Source organism: Bos mutus, chromosome 9, assembly GCF_027580195.1.
Source record: "Bos mutus isolate GX-2022 chromosome 9, NWIPB_WYAK_1.1, whole genome shotgun sequence".
NCBI lineage: Eukaryota > Metazoa > Chordata > Mammalia > Artiodactyla > Bovidae > Bos > Bos mutus.
In genome coordinates, this window is record NC_091625.1 from 45,292,256 (window position 1) to 45,313,995 (window position 21,740).

Here is a 21,740-nt window from a genome sequence, read left to right on the forward strand (position 1 = left end):
GGCAGTCTTGATTCCAGCTTGTGCTTCTTCCAGCCCAGCATTTCTCATGATGTACTCTGCGTAGAAGTTAAATAAGTGACAATACACAGCCTTGACATACTCCTTTTCCTATTTGGAACCAGTCTGTTGTTCCATGTCCAGTTCTAACTGTTGCTTCCTGACCTGCATATAGGTTTCTCAAGAGGCAGGTCAGGTGGTCTGGTATTTCCATCTCTTTCAGAATTTTCCACAGTTTATTGTGATCCACACAGTCAAAGGCTTTGGCATAGTCAATAAAGCAGAGATAGATATTTTTCTGGAACTCTCTTGCTTTCTCCATGATCCAGCAGATGTTGGCAATTTGATCTCTGGTTCCTCTGCCTTTTCTTTTTTTTTTTTTTTGCTTTTTAAATTTTATTTTATTTTTAAACTTTACATAATTGTATTAGTTTTGCCAAATATCAAAATGAATCTGCCACAGGTATACATGTGTTCCCCATCCTGAACCCTCCTCCCTCCTCCCTCCCCATACCATCCCTCTGGGTCATCCCAGTGCACTAGCCCCAAGCATCCAGTACCGTGCATCGAACCTGGACTGGCAACTCGTTTCTTACATGATATTTTACATGTTTCAGTGTCATTCTCCCAAATCTTCCCACCCTCTCCCTCTCCCACAGAGTCCATAAGACTGTTCTATACATCAGTGTCTCTTTTGCTGTCTCATACACCGGGTTATTGTTACCATCTTTCTAAATTCCATATATATGCGTTGCCTTTTCTAAAACCAGCTTGAACATCTGGAAGTTCACGGTTCACGTATTGCTGAAGCTTGGCTTGGAGAATTTTGAGCATTACTTTAGTAGCGTGTGAGATGAGTGCAATTGTGCGGTGGGTTGAGCATTTTTGGCATTGCCTTTCTTTGGGATTGTAATGCAAACTGACCTTTTCCAGTCCTGTGGCCACTGCTGAGTTTTCCAAATTTGCTGGCATATTGAGTGCAGCACTTTCACAACATCATCTTTCAGATGTTTTTTTGGAATTTTCCTTGCTTTTTCTATGATCCAATAGATGTAAATCAGTAATTCTTCCTATATGCTCCCACAAAATCTTTCTCATGGTTTCTTCGAAGACAATATCATTAGATAATGTCCATTGTTTTTCTCTAAACCTGAGTATTTCTTAATCTCATCTATGTTTGATATTCTTGATTCCGCATCTTCTATTCTGCTATATTGTATTCCCTTGTTTTGGAGGAGAGTATCCTTCAGTAGCTTCTTGAGAACAGATGTGTTGAAGTTAAATTTTTTGATATCTTACATAGCTAAGCATGTTTTTTATTTAAAAGCTTATATTTGAATGATAGCGTGGCTGGCTGTGGAATTTTACATTGAAAGTCATTCACTTAACACTTTTGGGAGTGTTTCATCGTTTACGTTTCCATGTTGCTCTTGAAAAGTTTAATGGCAATCTGAATTCTTTTTATCTCTGGAATCTTATTATCCCCAGTATTATTAAATTTTACTTTGATATGCCTTGTTGTAGGTGTTTTAATGTATTAAGCTGTGCACTGGTGAGTCTTTTCAATCTAGTAACTTATGTTCTTCCGTTCTTGGAGATTTTTTTGGTATTATTTCTTAATTACTTCCTTTTTGGTCTCTTGTCTCCTTTATTTCCCTTCTTCTCAGTTTCTATAACATGCCTCCTTGGATTGATTGGCTAGTTTTCTTAATATGTTTTTTTACTAGTTTTCCTGTTTTCTTTGTCTTTTTGATTCTTGTAGAATTTTTCAACACTGTATTTCTAAACTTCTATTGAATTTTTGAGCTTCTCAGGTGGTGCTAGTGGTACAGAACCCACATGCCACTGCAGGAGACACAGGAGACCCAAGTTCTGTCTCTGGCTTGGGAAGATCCCCTGGAGAAGGAAATGGCAACCCACTTCAGTATTCGTGCCTAGAGAACCCCATGGACAGAGAAGCCTGGTGGGCTATTTATAGTGAGTGCGTGGGGTCTCAGAGTCAGACAGGACTGAAGTGGCTTCGCATGCATATATACATTGAATTTTTACTCTTCCATCAAATTTTTAACGTCTTATTCTCTGAATATTTTCCCCCCAGAATCTTGTTTATGTCCCATGGATAGTATCTAGTCTGTCTTAAGAGTATTAGTTACTTTTAAAATTTTTTTTGCTATTATCTTTGGTTCCCTTTATTTCTTTATTTTTCTTCCTTTTTCTGTTTGTTTTTCAGGTTAGAGGCCTGCTTCAGTTCTGTCTTAAATGTTATCTGTCCATTCATGTTTATTTATCCTAAGACATGTGATAACGTGTACCCTAGTACACCTCAGATGATTGCAGAAGTGGAGCTTAGGGGACAAGATTGTATGTGAATGACTATCAGAGAAACTGAGTTGGCATTGGCTCCTGTGAACAGTAAAGGACTTCTTAGCTTTTTAGTATTTTGTATTTTAATTATTATGCTCTTTGAATTTTGAGAAGGTTAGAGCTCTGCTATCTACTATTTATTTTCAGAGGCAAAAAATTCAGATATCTAGAGCAGCACTGTCCAGTTTACTAGCCGTATGTGGCTATTTAAACTTAATTATAATAAAATAAAATTTAAAATTCCATTCCTCAGTTGTACTGGCCACATTTCAAGTCTTTGGTACCTACTTCATGTGTCAGTGATTTTCTGGAACCTTCCCAGATTAACACAATTTACATTACATTGATAATTCCACAAATACTGTGCAGTGCCCGAGGCTTGGAGCTTACCAAAAAGTGTAATTTATTCAACCACCATAATTGTCATGTTGCTACTCTTCTTTAAAGCTTCGGGTTGTGGTAAGAACTTTCCTTATTAAATGGATTAAAATTGTCGTAATTGTCTTTGTTTGACTTCTCTGGCTTTAGTTTTGTTTCTTTTCTTCCCAGACAGTGCAGTGCTTGCTGGACAGTGGTGCTGATATTAACAGACCAAATGTATCAGGAGCCACTCCACTGTACTTTGCTTGCAGGTATGATATTTTATATTGCTTGATGCTCTCATTAAAGAAAGTTGCATCTGCTGTATTTCCAAACACAAACATACTTTTATATTTTCTAAAACTCTTTGTTTTCCCGGAAATACTGTGCTCCCTTTTAAGATGACATATATAGCATTATGTTTCTTTTATGTAACTGCATGATGAAAAGTGTTTTATACTGCCAGTGTTTTCATATGTTGTAAGTGGAAGCTTTTGATTTACTTGATTGCTTAAATTTTAGGCTAATTACTTGGTAAGTAATAAGAAAGGTATATCAATAATCCAGTAATTTCCATCATTCTTTTTCAAGTACCAACTTAGTTTCAATAGGATAAGCTATTAAAGTATGTCTTAGTTCAGAGCCGTGTCTTTGCTTTCTCTGGATTTGTAACTTAAAAAAAAATTCTTTAATCATTCTTATTAAATATTAAGTTATGCATTAAGTTGTTTTTACACTTTTGTCTTAGTTCATTTTCTTTAAGCATACTTTTTATTCATTGATTCATTCATGTAATAAGCAAACATTTATTTAGCACTCACTGTGTGCCATGTAGTATTAGAGGCATTAGTGATACAGTAATAAATAAAGCCCAGTCCTTAAGGAGCTGACAGTGTAATAATTATACACATACCTCCCCCCCAACCCCATACAATATGTTCAATTAGTTGCAGTTAGGAGCAGTTCACAGTACACTTGATTTTTCTTTTTGGTTTAGATTATAAGAATTGTAGTATTTATTTAGGCTCCCTATTTTAGCTATAATGCTCTCCAGAAAGCTCTTTTCTTTTTCATGTCATTTTACCGGAGGTTTAAAAATTTTTTTGTTGCTCTATGTTGCTTGCAGGATCTTATTTCCTTGACCAGGGATTGAACCTGAGACCTGGCGGTAAAAGAGCTGAGTCCTAACCACTGGACCCCCCAGGAATTCCCTGGAGATTTGTTTTAGCTGAAACATCTGCTTTTCTCCTTGTTTAACTTCTCTTATAGGGTCTCTAATGTTGCTTTGATCTGACTAATTCAAATCATTAAGCCTTCAATTAGAACACAAAGACTTCTGAATCTCTAGACCTCTAGATCTTCCCTGAATCCAGGTTTTTTCTCATGTTATACTTAAAATTCGATTGCTTGGCTAGAACACCCGTTCCTTTTTTGTGTCCTGAATTTATGAATAGTATAATTGATTTCCTGAAATCATATCCTATCTTGAGGGCTTATCTCTAGATCAGACCTTTCTTTGAAACTTCAGATTTGAATGTCCAGTTCTTGATTTACATCATTCCTTGGAAGTCTCAGAGAATCTCAACTGTTGACATATCCAAAATATTGCTTCTGATTTCCTTTTCAAGCCTTTTCTCCAGTTTTTCTCATCTCAGTCATTGGAACCCGTATCTTCTCAGTTGTGTAAGCCAGAAACTAGTCATTATTTTTTATTTCTCTTTATCTCTCTCTTTGACCCTCAACTTGGAGTATATTAGTAAGTAATTTCCACTTTGAGAATACATTCTGAATCTCATCACTTCTCTCTACCTTGCTAAACCACTTTAGTTAAAGTTGTAACCTCTTGTTTAGAATACTGCAATAGCCTGTTAACTGGTCTTCCTGATTCCTCTGTTGTTTCCCTACCTTCTGTTCTTTCCTCAGAAGCCATGGTGACCTTCTAAAAAATGATTTGGCTGTTATCTCTTTGTTTAAACCTTGTATTTAAACTTTTCAGTGCCTCTTTATTGAATTTCCATTAAAATCCAAACCCTGCCTTCTTTCCTGGAGGAGAAATTGGCAACCCACTCTAGTACTCTTGCCTGAAAAATCCCATGAATGGAGGAGCCTGGCAGGGTACATTTCATGGGGTCACAAAGAGTTGGACATGACTGAGCAACTGAGCATGCATGTATGCCTTCTTTCACAAGACCTGCGTGGTCTGACCCTGCTTAGCTCACTGTGGTTCAGCCACATTGGTTCTCTTTGAGTCCTCAAATGCAGTGGATTCTTTCCAGCAGGCTTTTTCTACATGCTTTTTGTTTTGCCTGAAATGTTCTTCCATAGACTTTCTATATGGCTGACTCCGTGTGCTTCATTGTTAATTTTTAGGAAGGAATTCCTGACCAATCTAAGTAGGCCTCTCTGCATATTTCCTATTACAGCATCATGATCATTTCCTTCATAGCACTTTGTATTTTATAGTGTTTATTTACTGGTTTATAATGTGTCTCCCCTGTTGGACTGAAAGCCCAATGAAAGAAAGAAAAATATTCATCACTTTATATTCCTTGTGTGGTACAGTGCTTTGTGTTTAGATGCTTTGGAAAGGTTTTTGAATGAGTGAATCACTGTAATTACGTTTTTGAAAACTATCTTATGTAAAACAATGCCATGTGTACTGGTAAAACATAGGTATATTAGTGTTGTACTTAACTGTCATATTCGTATAGTTAGTCTGAGCATAGGGATGTGTAAAAGAACTTTTTAGATGTGCTTTCTGCTAGTATTATATACCCGTCATTAAGTTTTAACTAGGCAAACATATCTCATTGAACAAAGATGGTTAAGCAAATGCAATTAAAATTGAAACTAGAAAATAAATTCTTTTTGTAGCAGGATGATAAATATGGAACATGGAAGATGATTCATTTTGTAGGCGGACTTCTAATTGTATTCATGATATCTAAAGGTATACATTAAAAATTATAAATTATTCCCAATGTATTGTTTCTCATAAAAGGGAAAGGAAAGTGAGAAATAGAACAAGTTGATCTTGTAGACAAGTTACAGGGCTCTAAGATAAAAAAGCTGAACTTAATGTAAGTTTTTATTGTTGAGAGATGTTAGTAGGTATATCACAACGTGTCTCATTCAAGGATCAGCTGAAACAGGTGTTTTTTTTAATTAAATTGAGAAGGTATTGAACTGTATAGGACGTGGGGTTCAAATCACAGCCCCCAAACTGTGTAACTTCTTGACCTCTGAAGCTTTGTTTCCTTGTGAAATGGCAATACTGATACATACCTTGTGGAACCATAGTGCTAATTAAATGAGATGGCTTATTTAAAGCATCCTGCAGAGGATTTTACACTTAGTAGTTGGTAGATGCTCATTAACCCCTAGCACGCTTTTCCACACTTAGTGAGCACAGAGTTGTTTTGTCCTCATTCAGTTTCATTGCTCTGCAGGTTTTTCTAACAAATTTGACTCTTATCCCATAGTACAGGCAAGCCTTTTCTTTCTTCCTTTGTATTCTATTCTAATTCTGAACACTATTTAATAAAATAATACTACTGTGAGTGAGTCATTTCAGATTGCTTTTGAACTAAAACTATGACAGGAAGTATCTCCTGGCTGCTTTTCTTCTCTAGGTATTTTGTATGAGAATTAGGATAATTCACTAGATTTTTTTCATGTGGACTATAAGCACACACTGATTTTCTCCTTCTGCCCAAATCTTCAGGTGCCTTTGTTTTCAAGACTTTTATATGGTATCTGAAAATGCTTCAGATCCTTAAATGATTAGGTTGGTTTTGCATTCACTCATAATACTTCCCATTCCCTTAACTTGGTTCTTTTAATAAAGGTTTGGATGTGTAGTGATTTTCAAATAGTTTCTGTAACTGCAGATAACTTTTATTCTGTTAAGGAAAGCAAGGTTTAGCTGGGGTTATATAAATTCAGTAAATTAGAGAGATTTTTATGGCATTTTGGAGGTCTGTAATAAAAGTGAGAGAGGTAAGATTCTGAACCTGGTTTACAGCTACTACCAGGCAACTCCTTTCAGTTAGGAAGTCCACTACAAAGTAGCTACGTAAAACAGTCCATAGACTCAAAATTGCAAACTTTTAGAATAGGAAAGAACCATTATTAGAAAATATAGAAAATACAGCCTCTTTATTTCATCAGCAGTTCCAAAAAATGTTGTGATATGTGTACTATATGCACATTAGCCAAGTTTTCAAATTGTATCACTGCAAGAGCCTAAAGTTAGAGACCTGAAAGTTCTTGAGAAATCAATTCTAAGTGCTTTAGAAATACTACAGGTTTCTTATTAGTTAAATCTTTGCCAACTTCCTGCTGCTGCTACTAAGTCACTTCAGTCGTGTCCGACTCTGTGCGACCCCATAGATGGCAGCCCACCAGGCTCCCCCGTCCCTGGGGTACTCCAGGCAAGAACACTGGAGTGGGTTGCCATTTCCTTCTCCAATGCATGCAAGTGAAAAGTGAAAGTAAAGTCGCTCAGTCGTGCCCGACTTTTAGCGACCTCATGGACTGCAGCCTACCAGGCTCCTCCGTCCATGGGATTTTCCAGGCAATAGTACTGGAGTGGGTTGCCATTGCCTTCTTCTGCCAACTTCCTAGTTTCCATAAAATACATTGGCACTTCCTTGAAGGGAGTTATCTCAATCAGTATAAAAAAAATAAGTTGAATTGTAAAGAATAGTTATTGAGCACATGTTTGTAGTTATTTGAACTGAAAAATCTTTCATGCAGCATTTTGAGAAGTCTGTAACAGGATAATCTTCTTTGCAATTTTTCACATGAGTCACTTGTGACCCTAATGAGGTTATGCAGATTTTATGTATTATAGCAATTGTTTCTTTTAACTTACTTTTGAAATGAAATGCCACCTGGTTACAGATGAGATTTTAATGTAGTTTTGGAAATTACTCCAGCTTCATAAGAATGTCATAGTGATTTTTTTTCCTTGATATTAATTATTTTTGTTGCTATATGTGGTAAGAAATTAATCCTAAATAAATTATTATTCAAGGTTTTTTGTTGTTATTTTTGGTAGCTCAGTACCTTATTTAATGCTCACTTGTCAAATGAATGGTAATCTAAAATGAGAGCCCGTCATATAACTCAACAGATACATTGAGTACATGTTATAAGCCAATTGCCCTGCTTGGTGCTATGGAACAAATTATTGTCAAGAATTTTACAGTTTAGTTCGGAAGATTGGTCATCTGACCCAGGTAGTGAATAATTGTAAAAGAAATGTCACTAAAGTCGAACAGAACAGCTTTGTAAATCTGGGGTTTTCATAACCTTAGTATTGGTACTAGTGCTAAGTGACTTCATTCCTGTCTGACTCTTAAGAAAATCATTGTTTCCTTAAGTTAAGTAAGCTCCAGTTAGTTTCTTTTCTCATAGTCCTTATTTTTAGGTATTACACAGAATAGGACAGTGTTATTTGTAAAATAATTACTGTTAACTATGTAATACATAATGTGTTGGCCAGCACTTCCACCTGAAATGATGCTTGATGAAGACTTTTCTTAATGTAGACTAGTAAAATTAGTTTCTGTTGCTTTTGGAGGGATTGTTGATTTACTTGGTTTCTTGATTTTCTGCTGTTTTAGAGTAAATTAGATACTGTTCTTAAGTTATTTTTCATCTGTTGATATTTGTTTTAAGGAAGGTAATCAGTATTATAAAGTTTCAAGAGAGTGATAAACCTAATATCTGCCACCAGGTTAATACTAGGATGCTATTTTTGAAATTAATTTCAGTTACACTTTATGCAGTGTCATTTTGTGGAAAAGAATGAGTAGGTTGTTTTTATCTATTTAAGTTTCTAATAATCTGTATAGTCTTTATCTCTGTGAAATAACATACCTTTTTAGATAACGGTACTGTGGGAAGAGTATCGGTATAGAAAACCAGAGATATGAGTTCGAGTTTCACTTGTGCTTGAGTAGTAGTTTTCTCTTCCACAAAATAAAATTCTTTGATCAGATACTCTTTGAAACTGTATGACTTCCTTGGGCATTTTGTAAAAGTAGCTTTAAATAAAGAAACCTAGAGGCTTTGCTGGTGGCTCAGTGTTAAAGAATCTACCTGCCAGTGCAGGAAGCATGGGTTTAATCCCTGGATTGGGAAGATCCCCTGGAGAAGGGAATAGCTACCCACTCCGCTATGTTTGCCTGGAGAATTCCATGGACAGAGGAGCCTGGTAGGCTATGATCCATGGCGTCACAAAGAGTCAGACACAACTGAGTGACTAACACTTCCACTTGCAGGGGTTTCCCTGGTGGGTCAGTGGTAAAGAATCTGCCTGCCAGTGCAGGAGACATGGGTTCGATCCCTGGTCCAGGAAGATCCCGCATGCCTTGGAGCAACTAAGTCCGTGTGCCACAGCTACTGAGCCTGTGCTCTAAAGCCAGGGGGCTGCAATTATTAAGCCCATGTGCAGCAAACTGTTGAAGCCTGAGTGCTCTAGGGCCTGTGCTCCACAACAGGGGAAGCCACTGCAATGAGAAGCCCATGCACCACAACTAGAGAGAAGCCCAAGCAGCAACTAAGACCTAGCCCAGCCAAAAACATTACATAAAAAAAAAGTTTAAAAAATCTTATTAAAAAATAATGAAATCTAGAGTCTAGTGGTTGTAACTCCCCAAACAACTTCTTTCTGGCTTAGAGTGGTTGCTACACCTACTTGAAAGAGCAAATAGAGTGAATAGGGCATGTGGATAAGAATTTTTCATTGTAGATCAGATTGAATAGCTGTCAGCAGAAACCAGACTGAGTGGACTGATAAAATGAAGGTTGGAAATTAGGTAGTATTTTTGGCTAATTAATCTCCCCCCATTTATTTATTTTGATTTTTGTCTTTTCTCCTCCTTTTGTTTTTTTTTTCACCAAGTATTGAAGTGTCATAAAATGTACACTTGTTTTTTGTATTGAGATTCTTTTGGACTAAGAAATCTGGAGACTTGGACCTTTGTGGTGGAAAGCAGGTCAGGCTAGAATTGAGAAGAAAGTGATTGAAAGAAAAAAACAGCGTAAGCCCAAGTAGCAGCAACTTATCTCAAAATGTTATGCATTATTGTAGTAATATGTCCCAAGTTCAATTCTAAGATTCACTAGGTCAGTTTCTTATCTACATTATTAAAGTATGACTTAACATTGGTAAGTTTTTCTAACTGTTGAGGTTGTAGTTCAGATCTTTGTCTCAGTGTGTCAAAATTGCCATCCTCTGTTGATTGATACTAACTGTCCATAATTTATTGTGAAAGACATTTTTATGTCTTATTAAAAAGATCATATGTTAACTTGGTTCTGTTTCTATACAGTCATGGTCAGAGAGACACAGCACAGATTCTTCTATTACGAGGTGCCAAGTATCTGTCAGATAAAAACGGAGTAACCCCTCTGGATTTATGTGTACAGGTATGTTGTTAGTGTATATTCCTACTGTAGGCTACCCATTCCAGTATTCTTAGACTTCCCTGGTGGCTCGGCTGGTAAAGAATCTGCCTGCAATGCGGGAGACCTGAATTCGACCCCTGGGTTGGGGAGTTCCCCTGGAGAAGAAAATGGCTACCCACTCCAGTATTTTGGCCTGGAGAATTCCATGGATTGTATAGTCCATGGGGTCAGAAAGAGTCGGCCACAACTGAGCGACTTTCACTTCACTTTACTTTGTAATAGAAACTGAGACAGGTAAGATTGTTTTTTTTTTTTTCCCCTCAAGTGAGAGGATGGGTACAAAGATTCTTATTCTGTTGAGAATATGATCTTTAAAAGAAACTGTGATAGTATAAGAAATATATATTTGCCTATATCCCAGTTACTAACACAAGAGGTTCTAAGACCCTTGGAATCTCCAGAGTAATAAGAATGTCTTTTTGTGTATTAATGAGGTGACTGAAAGACCCTTGGTAGCTTCAGGAAAGGGACTGGTTGACAGATGAGCCATCCATGTTGTTAGAGGCAGCCTCGTCTCCCATTCCTGGGGAGGGAGTTGAGCTAGAGACTGAGTTTAGTTACTGCTGCTGCTGCTGCTAAGTCGCTTCAGTTGTCTCCGACTCTGTGCGACCCCATAGACGGCAGCCCACCAGGCTCCGCTGTCCCTGGGATTCTCCAGGCAAGAGTACTGGAGTAGGTTGCCATTTCCCTCTCCAATGCATGAAAGTGAAAAGTGAAAGTGAAGTCGCTCAGTCGTGTCCGACTCTTAGCAACCCCATGGATTGCAGCCCACCAGGCTCCCCCGTCCATGGGATTTTCCAGGCAAGAGTACTGGAGTGGGTTGCCATTGCCTTCTCCGGGGTTTAGTTACTAGTGACTGATAATTTAATCATTCATGTCTGTGTAATGGAACTTTCATAAAAACCTTAAACAGTGTGGTTGTCTGAGAGCTTCTAGGTTGGTGAACACATCAAAGTGCTGAGAGGGTGGGTCACCCAGAGAGAGCACAGAAGCTCTGTGCCCCTTCCTTCATACTTTGCCCTATGCATCTCTTCTATTTGCCTGTTCCTGAGTTGTAGCCTTTATAGTAAACATGTAAGTAAAGTGTTTCCCTGAGTTCTATGAACAGTTCTTGCAAATTATTAAACCTGAGGAGTAGGTCTTGGGAGCACCTTACTTATAGTCAGTCAAAAGAATGGGTGATGTGGACTTGTGATTGGCTTTTGAATTGGGGGCACTCTTGCAGGACTGACTCCCTACTGTGTAGTATGCCCTAACTCCAAGGCAGTTAGCATCATAACTGAATTAAACGGTGGGACACCCAGTCAGTGTCCACAGAGAACTGGACAGTTGCTTGGTGTGGAAGACTCACATATTTGGTACCAAACTTATATGTAGAAGAAACAGGTTTTCCTTTAGGAATTTTGTATTTAAACTTAGATAATCTTAACTCTTGTTTTTAGGGTGGATATGGAGAGACCTGTGAAGTATTAATTCAGTATCACCCTAGGCTTTTCCAGACAATTATTCAAATGACACAGAATGAAGATCTCCGAGAAAACATGGTAATATAATTGTGCTAATAGCATGTAAACGAACAAGCTTTGTTCATATGTGGTGCATATGGCATTTTACAAATGTGTTTAGTAATTTTATTATGTAAATATTTAAATAATTTGAATTGGCTTATCTGCTTATAGGGCGAGTATGAATTGCATAATAATTAATAAACTTTGTGCTAATATTTGGCCCTGTGCATCTTCTGTCCTCTGCACCTTTGATCTCTTCTTAAGATAAGTAGAATATTTCCCATAGGTAGAGGAAAAGAACCTAAGAAGGAATATCATGTTATGATTAGTAATCACGTTTACTGAACTCTGTATTTTTAATACTCTACTCTTTGAAAAATTATAGAGTTTAAGTTTTTTTTACATTTTAGAGGTTTGGCATTAATTTCCATAAAAATACTTGGTGACTTCTGTTCTATCTATTTATACTTTTTCACTGGATGAGTTTGAATAAAAATTTTATGTCATCTTATCTCTGTATAAGCTTTTGATTTTATACAAGGCCAGATAATTGTAAAGGACTTGATTCAGCTAATTGAGCTTTGGGATACTTACCAAACTAATAAGTACTTCATTTCTTGACAAAGTTTACTGGATTATTATGTAATTATATTTTTTTATTTGTAAAAAATTTAGTTACGGCAAGTTCTGGAGCATTTGTCTCAGCAAAGTGAAAGCCAGTATTTAAAGATTCTAACAAGCCTTGCTGAAGTTGCCACAACAAATGGTCATAAATTGCTTAGGTAAGTGTTTAAAAATACACACAAATCAATAGGCAGCAATATCTGTCAGCTTTGTCTCTTTTTAGGCTTTTCTGGGAATAGTTTATTTTGTTGATGCCTTTTGTCAGTGTTAAGATGTTCTAAAATTTTGCTGAGTTATTGTTTGTTTTGTTTTAAAGGACTAGGGCAATTAACTGAGGAGACTTTAATCTGTCTAAAGAGACTAAAATAGAGACTGACTTAAGTGGATTTGGGGTTATATGTCTAGAATTTTATAAAATGATTGCTTAGACTAGTCATATGTGTAGTGTTCATAAAAAAGTGTCAAGAATGTAGTTTAGGAAGCTTTAATTTACAAAACTGAGTATGGCTACTGTTCAACTGGGCAGTGTTCTTTATGAAAAATCAACTTTATAAAGAATCAACCCTCATGATTCTTTATAAAGTTTTCTCCCTGAACTGTCCCCCTGAGTTCAGTTCTTTGTTCTTTCCAATTCTGTGGTTTTAGTGGCTCATAACTAAGTCCATGAAGTTAATGCCTTTATAATATTTTTCTGCACCTCCACTTATTTGTATATGGTTAGCCACCCCAGTTAGGACTAAACAGCCATTTAAAAATAGTTAATGTGTTATTTCTTAGCTTACAGATTTGGCCCATTTCTAGTTTGGATACTTTCTTCCTTTGTAGCTTTCTTTTTACTTCAACTTTTAATACATTGATGGTCTTAGAATAGATCCTGATCTTCTCTCACCTCTGTGTGCAACTGGGTTTTGTTCCTCCCAGCTTGATGCTGCTTCTGTAAATCAGCTACATTGTCAAATCCATTACGTCAGCCCTTTGTTCCTGTCTTCCTTTGTACCTTTCATTCAGACCAGAATCATACTCTGTACTATTTGCTTAAAACATTCCTTACATTCATGGTCCAAGATTGCTTTCTTGGATTTATTTATTATCTGTTAAGTATTTCTTATACAGTCCTACTCAGTATACCATTTGCTAATTTTCTTATTATTCTCTTTTACCTTTGATACTACTTTAGATGCTGTCTTTAAGATTCATTTAATTCCAGCTCGACGTAATGCTCTCCTTTTATTAGTCATTTCTGTTAATCCATTTATATGATGAGGCCCTTCTAAGACATGCTGAGTTAGAGTGTGGGCTCTGGAGTTAGCTGGACTCAGGTTTAAATTCAGACATCACCATTGACTGTGTGTCTCCAGCAGGTAACTTTTTGGAGATTCTCTTCATCATCCATCCATCTGGCCAATACATATTTTTGAGTGCCTGCTATCCACTAGGCCATCTGCTACAAAATGATGATTCAGTTCAGTTCAGTCGCTCAGTCGTGTCCGACTCTTTGCAACTCCATGAACCACAGCACCCGAGGCTTCCCTGTCCATCACCAACTCCCGGAGTCCACCCAAACCCATGTCCTTTGAGTCGGTGATGCCGTCCAACCATCTCATCCTCTGTCATCCCCTTCTCCTCCTGCCTTCAATCTTTCCCAGCATCAGGGTCTTTTCAAATGAGTCAGCTCTTCACATTAAGTGGCCAAAGTACTGGAGCTTCAGCTTCAACATCAGTCCTTCCAATGAACACCCAGGACTGATCTCCTTTAGGATGGACTGGTTGGATCTCCTTGCAGTTCAGGGGACTCTCAAGAGTCTTCTCCAACACCACAGTTCAAAAGCATCAATTCTTTGGCACTCAGCTTTCTTTATAGTCCAGCTCTCACATCCATACATGACTACTGAAAAAACCATAGCCTTGGCTAGATGACCTTTGTTGGCAGAGTAATGTCTCTGCTTTTTAATATGCTGTCTAGATTGGTCATAACTTTCCTTCCAAGGAGTAAGCGTCTTTTATTTTCATGGCTGCAGTCACCATCTGCAGTGATTTTGGAGCCCAGAGAAATAAAGTCAGCCACTGTTTCCACTGTTTCCCCATCTATTTGCCATGAAGTGATGGGACCAGATGCCATGATCTTCGTTTTCTGAATGTTGAGCTTTAAGCCAACTTTTTCACTCTCCTCTTTCACTTTCATCAAGAGGCTCTTTAGTTCTTCACTTTCTGCCATAAGGGTGGCGTCATCTGCATATTTGAGGTTATTGATATTTCGGCAGTCTCGATTCCAGCTTGTGCTTCTTCCCGCCCAGCGTTTCTCATGATTAACACAGACAAAATCTCATCCTGTGTTTAATTTATAGTCTAGTCAACTTTTAATTTCCTTGTTGAAAAATGATAGTAAATATCTTAATGAATTGTTGTGAGAATGAAATGTTAAGATGTTGTGAGCATACTACCAAGCATCGTGTCTGGCACATAGTAGAGATGATGATGGTGATAATGATAGTTCTTTTTAAAATTCCTCATAATATCTTTATCCTGTTTTCCTACATTAGAAAACTTGTTTTTTCTGCTTAAGTATTTGGCCTATTTTCCACTCTTCCTAGTAATCAGAAGCTTTTATATTTTTATGTTTCTCTGTTTTTATTCTATGTTCACCTTTAATACATATCTAAGAAACTTATAATAAGCTATGGAATATTCAAATACATTATTTACTTTAAACCTCACAGTAGCTTTGTGATGTAGGTATTATTTCCATTTTATATATAAGAAAATTGAAGTTCAGTGATTTGCTAGCTAGAAGAACCAGGACTTATATCCTTACTAATTAATGAAGAGCAGATCCTGGGCTCCAATTTAGCTCTTAAAAATGATAGGGTTATTAGTGGAACAGGGGAAACAGGGTAAGAAAAAGGGTTCTATGGCCAGAACAAGTTCTAAAACTGCTTTGCTAAACTGTACTGCCTCACCACTTACAAAGATACCTTTCAGATGTCGTATGGAATCCATTATTTTGGCCAGTTTGGTCTGTGAACATCTCTGTTAGAATTGATTCGTACTATGTTAGAATTTGTTGTATTGGTGCTGTCTTGGCAAAACTAGTCCTCCTCCTGTGTTTCTCCTTTAGTTTGACAGACTACCACTTTTCACAACATTTCAGAAACCAAGTGTATGAATTTTTATTTCTGACACCAAGCAATTCTTTGGAAGGACACTTAGGACACTAGCTGGTGTCCTACAGTTTAACTCAATTCTGACACTGTCTACCTGAAGAAAGCATCAGATCCCATAGGTTAAGGACTCAGTCCTAGGAGACTGCCCCCCACCTCAGATATCAGTTGCAAATAGTAGATCCCCAGACTACCCACAACTTCCGTTACCTGACTACGCACATCAGAGGTTTTCATGATCACCTGCCACTTGGATTTCTAGAACAGCTCACATAATTCAGGGAAACACTTACTTTTTTTTAACTAGTTCCCTTGTGGCTCAGCTGATAAAGAATCCGCCTGCGATGCAGGAGACCTGGGTTGGGAAGATCCCCTGGAGAAGGGAATGGCTACCCACTCCAGTATTCTGGCCTGGAAAATTCCATGGATAGTACAGTCCATGGGGTTGCAAAGAGTCGGACATGGCTGAGCAACTTTCACTTTTTTCATTTTATTAAAGGATGCTGTGACCATCTCCAGGGGATCTTCCCAACCCAGAGATCAAATCCATGTCTCCTGTGTTGGCAGGAAGGTTCTTTATCACTAGCACCACCTGGGAAGCCCATAATAAAGGACACAGATGAACAACTAGATGAATAGATACATAGAATGAAGTCTGAAAGGGTCCAGAGACAGGAGTTGCCATAGAGTTGGGGTGCGTCACCCTTATATTACGTGTATGTGTGTGCACGCTTGGAAGCTTGCTGAACCCCCCATATTTTTGTTTTTTTTAAATGGAAGTTTCATCACATTGATATGTTAATCATTAATTCCATTTGCAGCCCCTACCCTCCTCTGGAGAATGGAGATTGAAGCTAAAATTCCAAGCTTCTAATCATTACTTGGTGTTTCTAGTGACCAGCCCCCATCCAAAACCCCAGTAATGGTTGCCTAATTACAGCAGAAGATACTGGTTTCACTCAAGAAGTTCCAAGGGATTTAGGAACTCTGTTTCAGGAACTGGGGTCAAAGACCCAATGTGAGAATGAAAGATGCTCCTAGTGTACTTATCAGTTTGGAAATTGTAAGAGTTTTAGGAGCTTCATACCAGGAAAGTTGGGAGAGGGGCAGAAGACAATACTTATTTTTTCTACTTTCTCAACAGCTACCAGGTTAGTTTCTTAAGAAGACCTCAAATACAAATCATCCCTCTCTGCCAGTTAGTTTAATGGTACTTTTTGCAGATTGTCTTTATTTTGTTCATTTATTTGTGAATCATTGTATGTTTCTTAACTCACAATGTGATATAATTTTGGCCATTTAAAATGAAATTTTAATTAAAATAATTCAAATATGTATTATTAGCAATGATTGAGATGTTCTTTAGCATAATTTGGGAAAAATGGATAGCCTTTTGTCTAACCGATATTAGGAATATTTGCTAAAGATAAATATTTAATGAGGGCCCTTTTGCACATAGTGTTGTATTTCACTAAATGAGTTATCTTGCTTCCTATATATTTATGATTGAAGGTGAAGATAGTTATCAGTGTGCTATCTTTGTAAAAGAGAAATGTAAAAGAGAAATCACAGCTATTTGCTAAATAAGACATTGACTGAAAGTATACTCTTATATTAACCAAAAGTAAGTAAGTTGACAGGGCTTTGAATTAGGAAGTTTACAATATAAAAGTTAAATTAACTTTTTAAAAAGTTAAATATTAAAAAGTTAAGTTAACTTTTTAACTCTTATATTGAGACCTGGTGGCTTGTGAAGAAATTATTTTATGATGAGCTGGAGCAGTTTGTGATGAAGTTTGGATTCTATGATCTTTCTGTATAATATGAAGGATATTTCACAGGTTGGAAAGTGAAAAATGACATTGTTTAGATCGATGACTTAACTTTGAAGAAGTTTAAACTGGGTAAAGTAATATTCATATAGTCTAATAATCTTAGAGTATTTCTTGTTGTTGTTGTTCAGTCGCTAAGTCGTGTCCGACTCTTTGTAACCCCATGAATTACGGCATGCCAGGCTTCCTTGTCTTTTGCTATCTCCCTTAGTTTGCTCAAACTCATGTCCATTGAGTCAGTGATGCCATCCAAACATCTCATCCTCTGTCACCTACTTCTCTTGCCCTCACTCTTCCCAGCAAGTCTTTCCCAAGCAAGGTCTTTTCCAGTAAGTCAGCTCTTCCCATCACGAGGCCACTGTATTGGAGATTCAGCTTCAGAACCAGCCCTTCCAGTGAATATTCTTGCTTTATTTCCTTTAAGATTGACTGGTTGGATCTCCTTGCTTTCCAAGGGACTTTCAAGAGTCTTCTTCAGCACCACAGTTCAAAGCATCAATTCTTTGGTGCCCAGCCTTCTTTACGGTCCAACTCTCACATCTGTACATTACTTATGGAAAAACCATAGCTTTGGCTATATGGACCTTTGTCGGCAAAGTGATATCTCTGCCTTTTAATACACTGTCTAGATTTGTCATAGTTATTCTTCCATGGAGCAAGCGTTTTTTAATTTTGTGGCTGCAATCACCATCTGCATTGATTTTGGAGCCCAAGAGAATGAAATCTGACAGTTTCCACATTTTCCCCGTCTATTTGCCATGAAGTGATGGGACCAGATGCCATAATCTGCATCTTTTAAATATTGAGTTTTAAGCCAGCTTTTTCATTCTTCTTTTTCACCTTCATCAAGAGGCTCTTTAGTTCCTCTTCACTTTCTGCCATTAAAGTGGTATCATCTGCATATTTGAGGTTGTTGATATTTCTCCCAGAAATCTTGATTCCAACTTGTGATTCATCCAGCCTGACATTTTTCATGATGTACTCTGCATGTAAGTTAAATAAACAGGGTGACAATGTACAGCCTTGATGTACTTTCCCAATTTAGAATCAGTCTTTTGTTCCATAACAGGTTTTAACAGTTCCTTCTTGTCCTTCATACAGGTTTCTCAGGAAGCAGGTAATATGGTCTCATATTCCCATCTCATTAAGAATATTCCTGTGATCCACACAGTCAAAGGCTTTAGCATAGTCAGTGAAGCAGAAGTAGAAGTAGTTTTTTTGGAATTCCCTTGCGTTTTCTATGATCTAGTGGATGTTGGCAATTTGATCTCTGGTTCCTCTGCCTTTTTTAAATCCAGCTTGTACATCTGGGAATGCTTGGTTCACATACCGCTGAAGCCCAGCTCGAAGGATTTTGAGCATTACCTTCCTAGCATGTGAAATGAGTGGAATTGTATGGTAATTTGAACATTCTTTTGCATTGCCTTTCTTTGGGATTAAAATAAAACTGACCTTTTCCAGTTCTGTGGCTACTACTGAGTTTTACTCCAAGGCGAAACTTGCCTGTTATTCTGCTAAGTCACTTCAGTCGTGTCCGACTCTGTGCGACCCCATAGACGGCAGCCCACCAGTCTCCCCCGTCCCTGGGATTCTCCAGGCAAGAACACTGGAGTGAGATGCCACTTCCTTCTCCAATGCATGAAAATGAAAAGTGAAAGTGAAGTTGCTCAGTCCTGTCCGACTCTTAGCAGCCCCATGGATTGCAGCCCACCAGGCTCCTCCGCCCATGGGATTTTCCAGGCAAGAGTACTGGAGTGGGGTGCCATTGCCTTCTCCAGCCTGTTATTCTAGGTATCTCTTAATTTGCTACTTTTGCTTTCCAGTTCCCTATGATGCCAAGGACATCTTTTTTTGGGTGTTCTAGAAAATCTTGTAGGTCTTCATAGAATATTTCAGCTTCATCTTCTTTAGCTGCTTCTTCAGTGGTTGGGGCATAGACTTGGGTTACTCTGAGGTTGAATGATTTGCCTTGGAAATGAACCGAGATCATTCTGTCATTTTTGAGAGTGCAACCAAGTACTGCATTTCAGACTCTTTTGTTGACTATGAGGACTACTCCATTTTTATAAGGGATTCTTGCTCACAGTAGTAGATATAATGGTTATTTGAGTAAAATCTGCCCATTCTCATCCATTTTAGTTCACTGATTCTTAAGATGTCAGTGTTTGCTCCTGCTCTCTCCTGTTTGACCACATCCAATTTACCTTGATTCATGGACCTAATGTTCCAGGTTCCTTTGCAGTATTGTTCTTTATGGCATTGGACTTTACTTTCACTGCCAGATAGAACCACAGCTGGGCGTCATTTGCGCTGTAGCTCAGCCTCTTCATTCTTTCTGTAGCTATTTCTCTGCTCTTCCCCAGTGGTATATTGGATACCTACTGACCTGGGGAGTTCATCTTTCAGTGTCACATCTTTTTGCCTTTTCATATTGTTGATGGGTTTCTCAAGGCAAGAATACGGAAGTGGTTTGCCATTCTCTTCTCCAGTGGACTACGTTTTGTCAGGCCCTGACTAGCAGGGATGTGCCTTTAGCCACTCAGTGTAGCTGGATGGCATGCCCAGTACCCTAGTTGTCCCACTGCTGGTCCTCACTGAGTGTATAATGACTATTATTAAACTATGTTAATAATTGATGATATTCATACTCCATTGTATAAGAAAATACTTACCTTGAAATTAACTCATGAAGTTCTCTAGATCAGGTACTTATAGCAAATATTTATATATATGGTAATTTCACTGAGGAAAATTAAATTCAGATCTTTCTCATAGAAAAATTTGAGAGTCATTGGAGCTCACGTTGCAATAGCTGCAACACAATAGAAGAAAGAAATATTAGTTTAAACCAAATTCCTTTTTTCTTTTGTCAGTCTCAAGAGTCTTACGTTGTAGAATTAAAAGCAACTTTGTAAAGGCAAATATGTAAAAATCCATGCAAGTTAAACTAACGATTCTATGCACATTAGATCCACAGTTACTAAAACAAAAAGTTTTGCTAATGTGTTGTAGCTATCCTAGTCAAATACAATATGGACGGCAGTAGCTGTTATATTTTACTAACACTTGTAACTGATAGTTAATTTTTATTTATTATTTTTAATAATTTTTAGAATGAGGAAACAGCATGAATGTTGAAATTAAAATGTCATGAAATTTTGGTTCAGTTGTCATTAGAATAGAGAATAGCTTCTGATTTTTCACTTATCAAATCATAATACTTAGAATAGGGATTTGCGGTTTCTTCATTACTAATCATTATTGTTTTCAGTGTTAGAGGATACCCAAAAATATCATAACGGAAGATTTTAATGAACTGAGGAAGGTAGGGTAAGCTTTGATGATTAAATTTATACAAAGGCAGTCATACCATTCTGCCCAAATGTTTATGCAGCTTTTTACTCTGCTTTTGTGTACCATTATAATACAAGATAACTTATGTTGAAGGTTTCAAAATAAAACCACCCCCTGAACAACAATGACAACTTTTTTTTTTTTAAGATCAGTTGTTAGATTCCATACACTTTTAGTCGAACTTCCTCATTTTCTCAGTGGAAGAGTAATGATTGCTATCCATAATGATGATGAATAATTTCCAGGCACTATGGGATTTTAGAGGGCTTTTTGATTAGAATTACTTTTATCAGCCTTTTTCATAGTAGGATATATTTCTTTTATGTATAGTCATTAGACAACCCATTATATAGAGAACCACCCTGACACAGATAGTAAGTTTAAGATTATTTAATTTGTATATGTTCTGTTTGTGAACATTTGGTTTCTATTCTGGGATGGGCTAGGGAAAATGGGGTTATGGATAGAATAACAAAGTTCAGCCTCTACCATTGACTTGTAGGTTGGCCTAATATTATAATCAGCATTTCTGTTATTGGTTCTCAGTGAAATGTTCTCAAGAGTTCTAAAGAATCAGCTTAATTTATAAATTAAGTGGTGATTTTCTTCATATTTTATACTTTGATCATTGGTATAGTCTAGTTGCTTAAAAGCTAATAACTCATTTATATACAATCCAAATAATGTGTATTTGCTAACTTTCTGGTAAACAAAACATTCCATCCCATATCATGATAGGAAAGAAATTTTACTCATTAAATTATCAAACAGATGGTAAGCGTAATAAAAATGTTTTAAAATAAGTATTTTTAAGATGAATTTGTTTTATTCCACCTAATCTGTTCATATTTTAATTTTTATTTTCAGCATATCTAGTAATTACGATGCTCAAATGAAGAGCCTTTTAAGGATTGTGAGGATATTTTGTCATGTCTTTCGAATTGGTCCATCCTCTCCCAGTAATGGAATTGATATGGGCTACAATGGGAATAAAACTCCAAGGAGCCAGGTGTTCAAGGTCAGAAAAGTATATGATGTTGTTAGGAAGATATATGTAAAAGAGA

The 21,740-nt window shown here is 37.2% G+C and overlaps 1 protein-coding gene across 7 annotated transcripts in view; it reads left to right on the forward strand.

Moving 5' to 3' along the window:
• Positions 1-21,740, forward strand: part of HACE1 (HECT domain and ankyrin repeat containing E3 ubiquitin protein ligase 1) — a 118,515-nt gene that overhangs the window by 37,069 nt on the left and 59,706 nt on the right. For all 7 annotated transcript variants that reach the window (XM_070376543.1, XM_070376547.1, XM_070376544.1 and 4 more), the window contains 5 exons: positions 2,911-2,993; positions 10,065-10,161; positions 11,643-11,744; positions 12,384-12,490; positions 21,544-21,694. In XM_070376543.1, the coding sequence (XP_070232644.1) occupies positions 2,911-2,993; positions 10,065-10,161; positions 11,643-11,744; positions 12,384-12,490; positions 21,544-21,694 (540 nt within the window). The remainder of the gene's footprint in view (positions 1-2,910; positions 2,994-10,064; positions 10,162-11,642; positions 11,745-12,383; positions 12,491-21,543; positions 21,695-21,740) is intronic.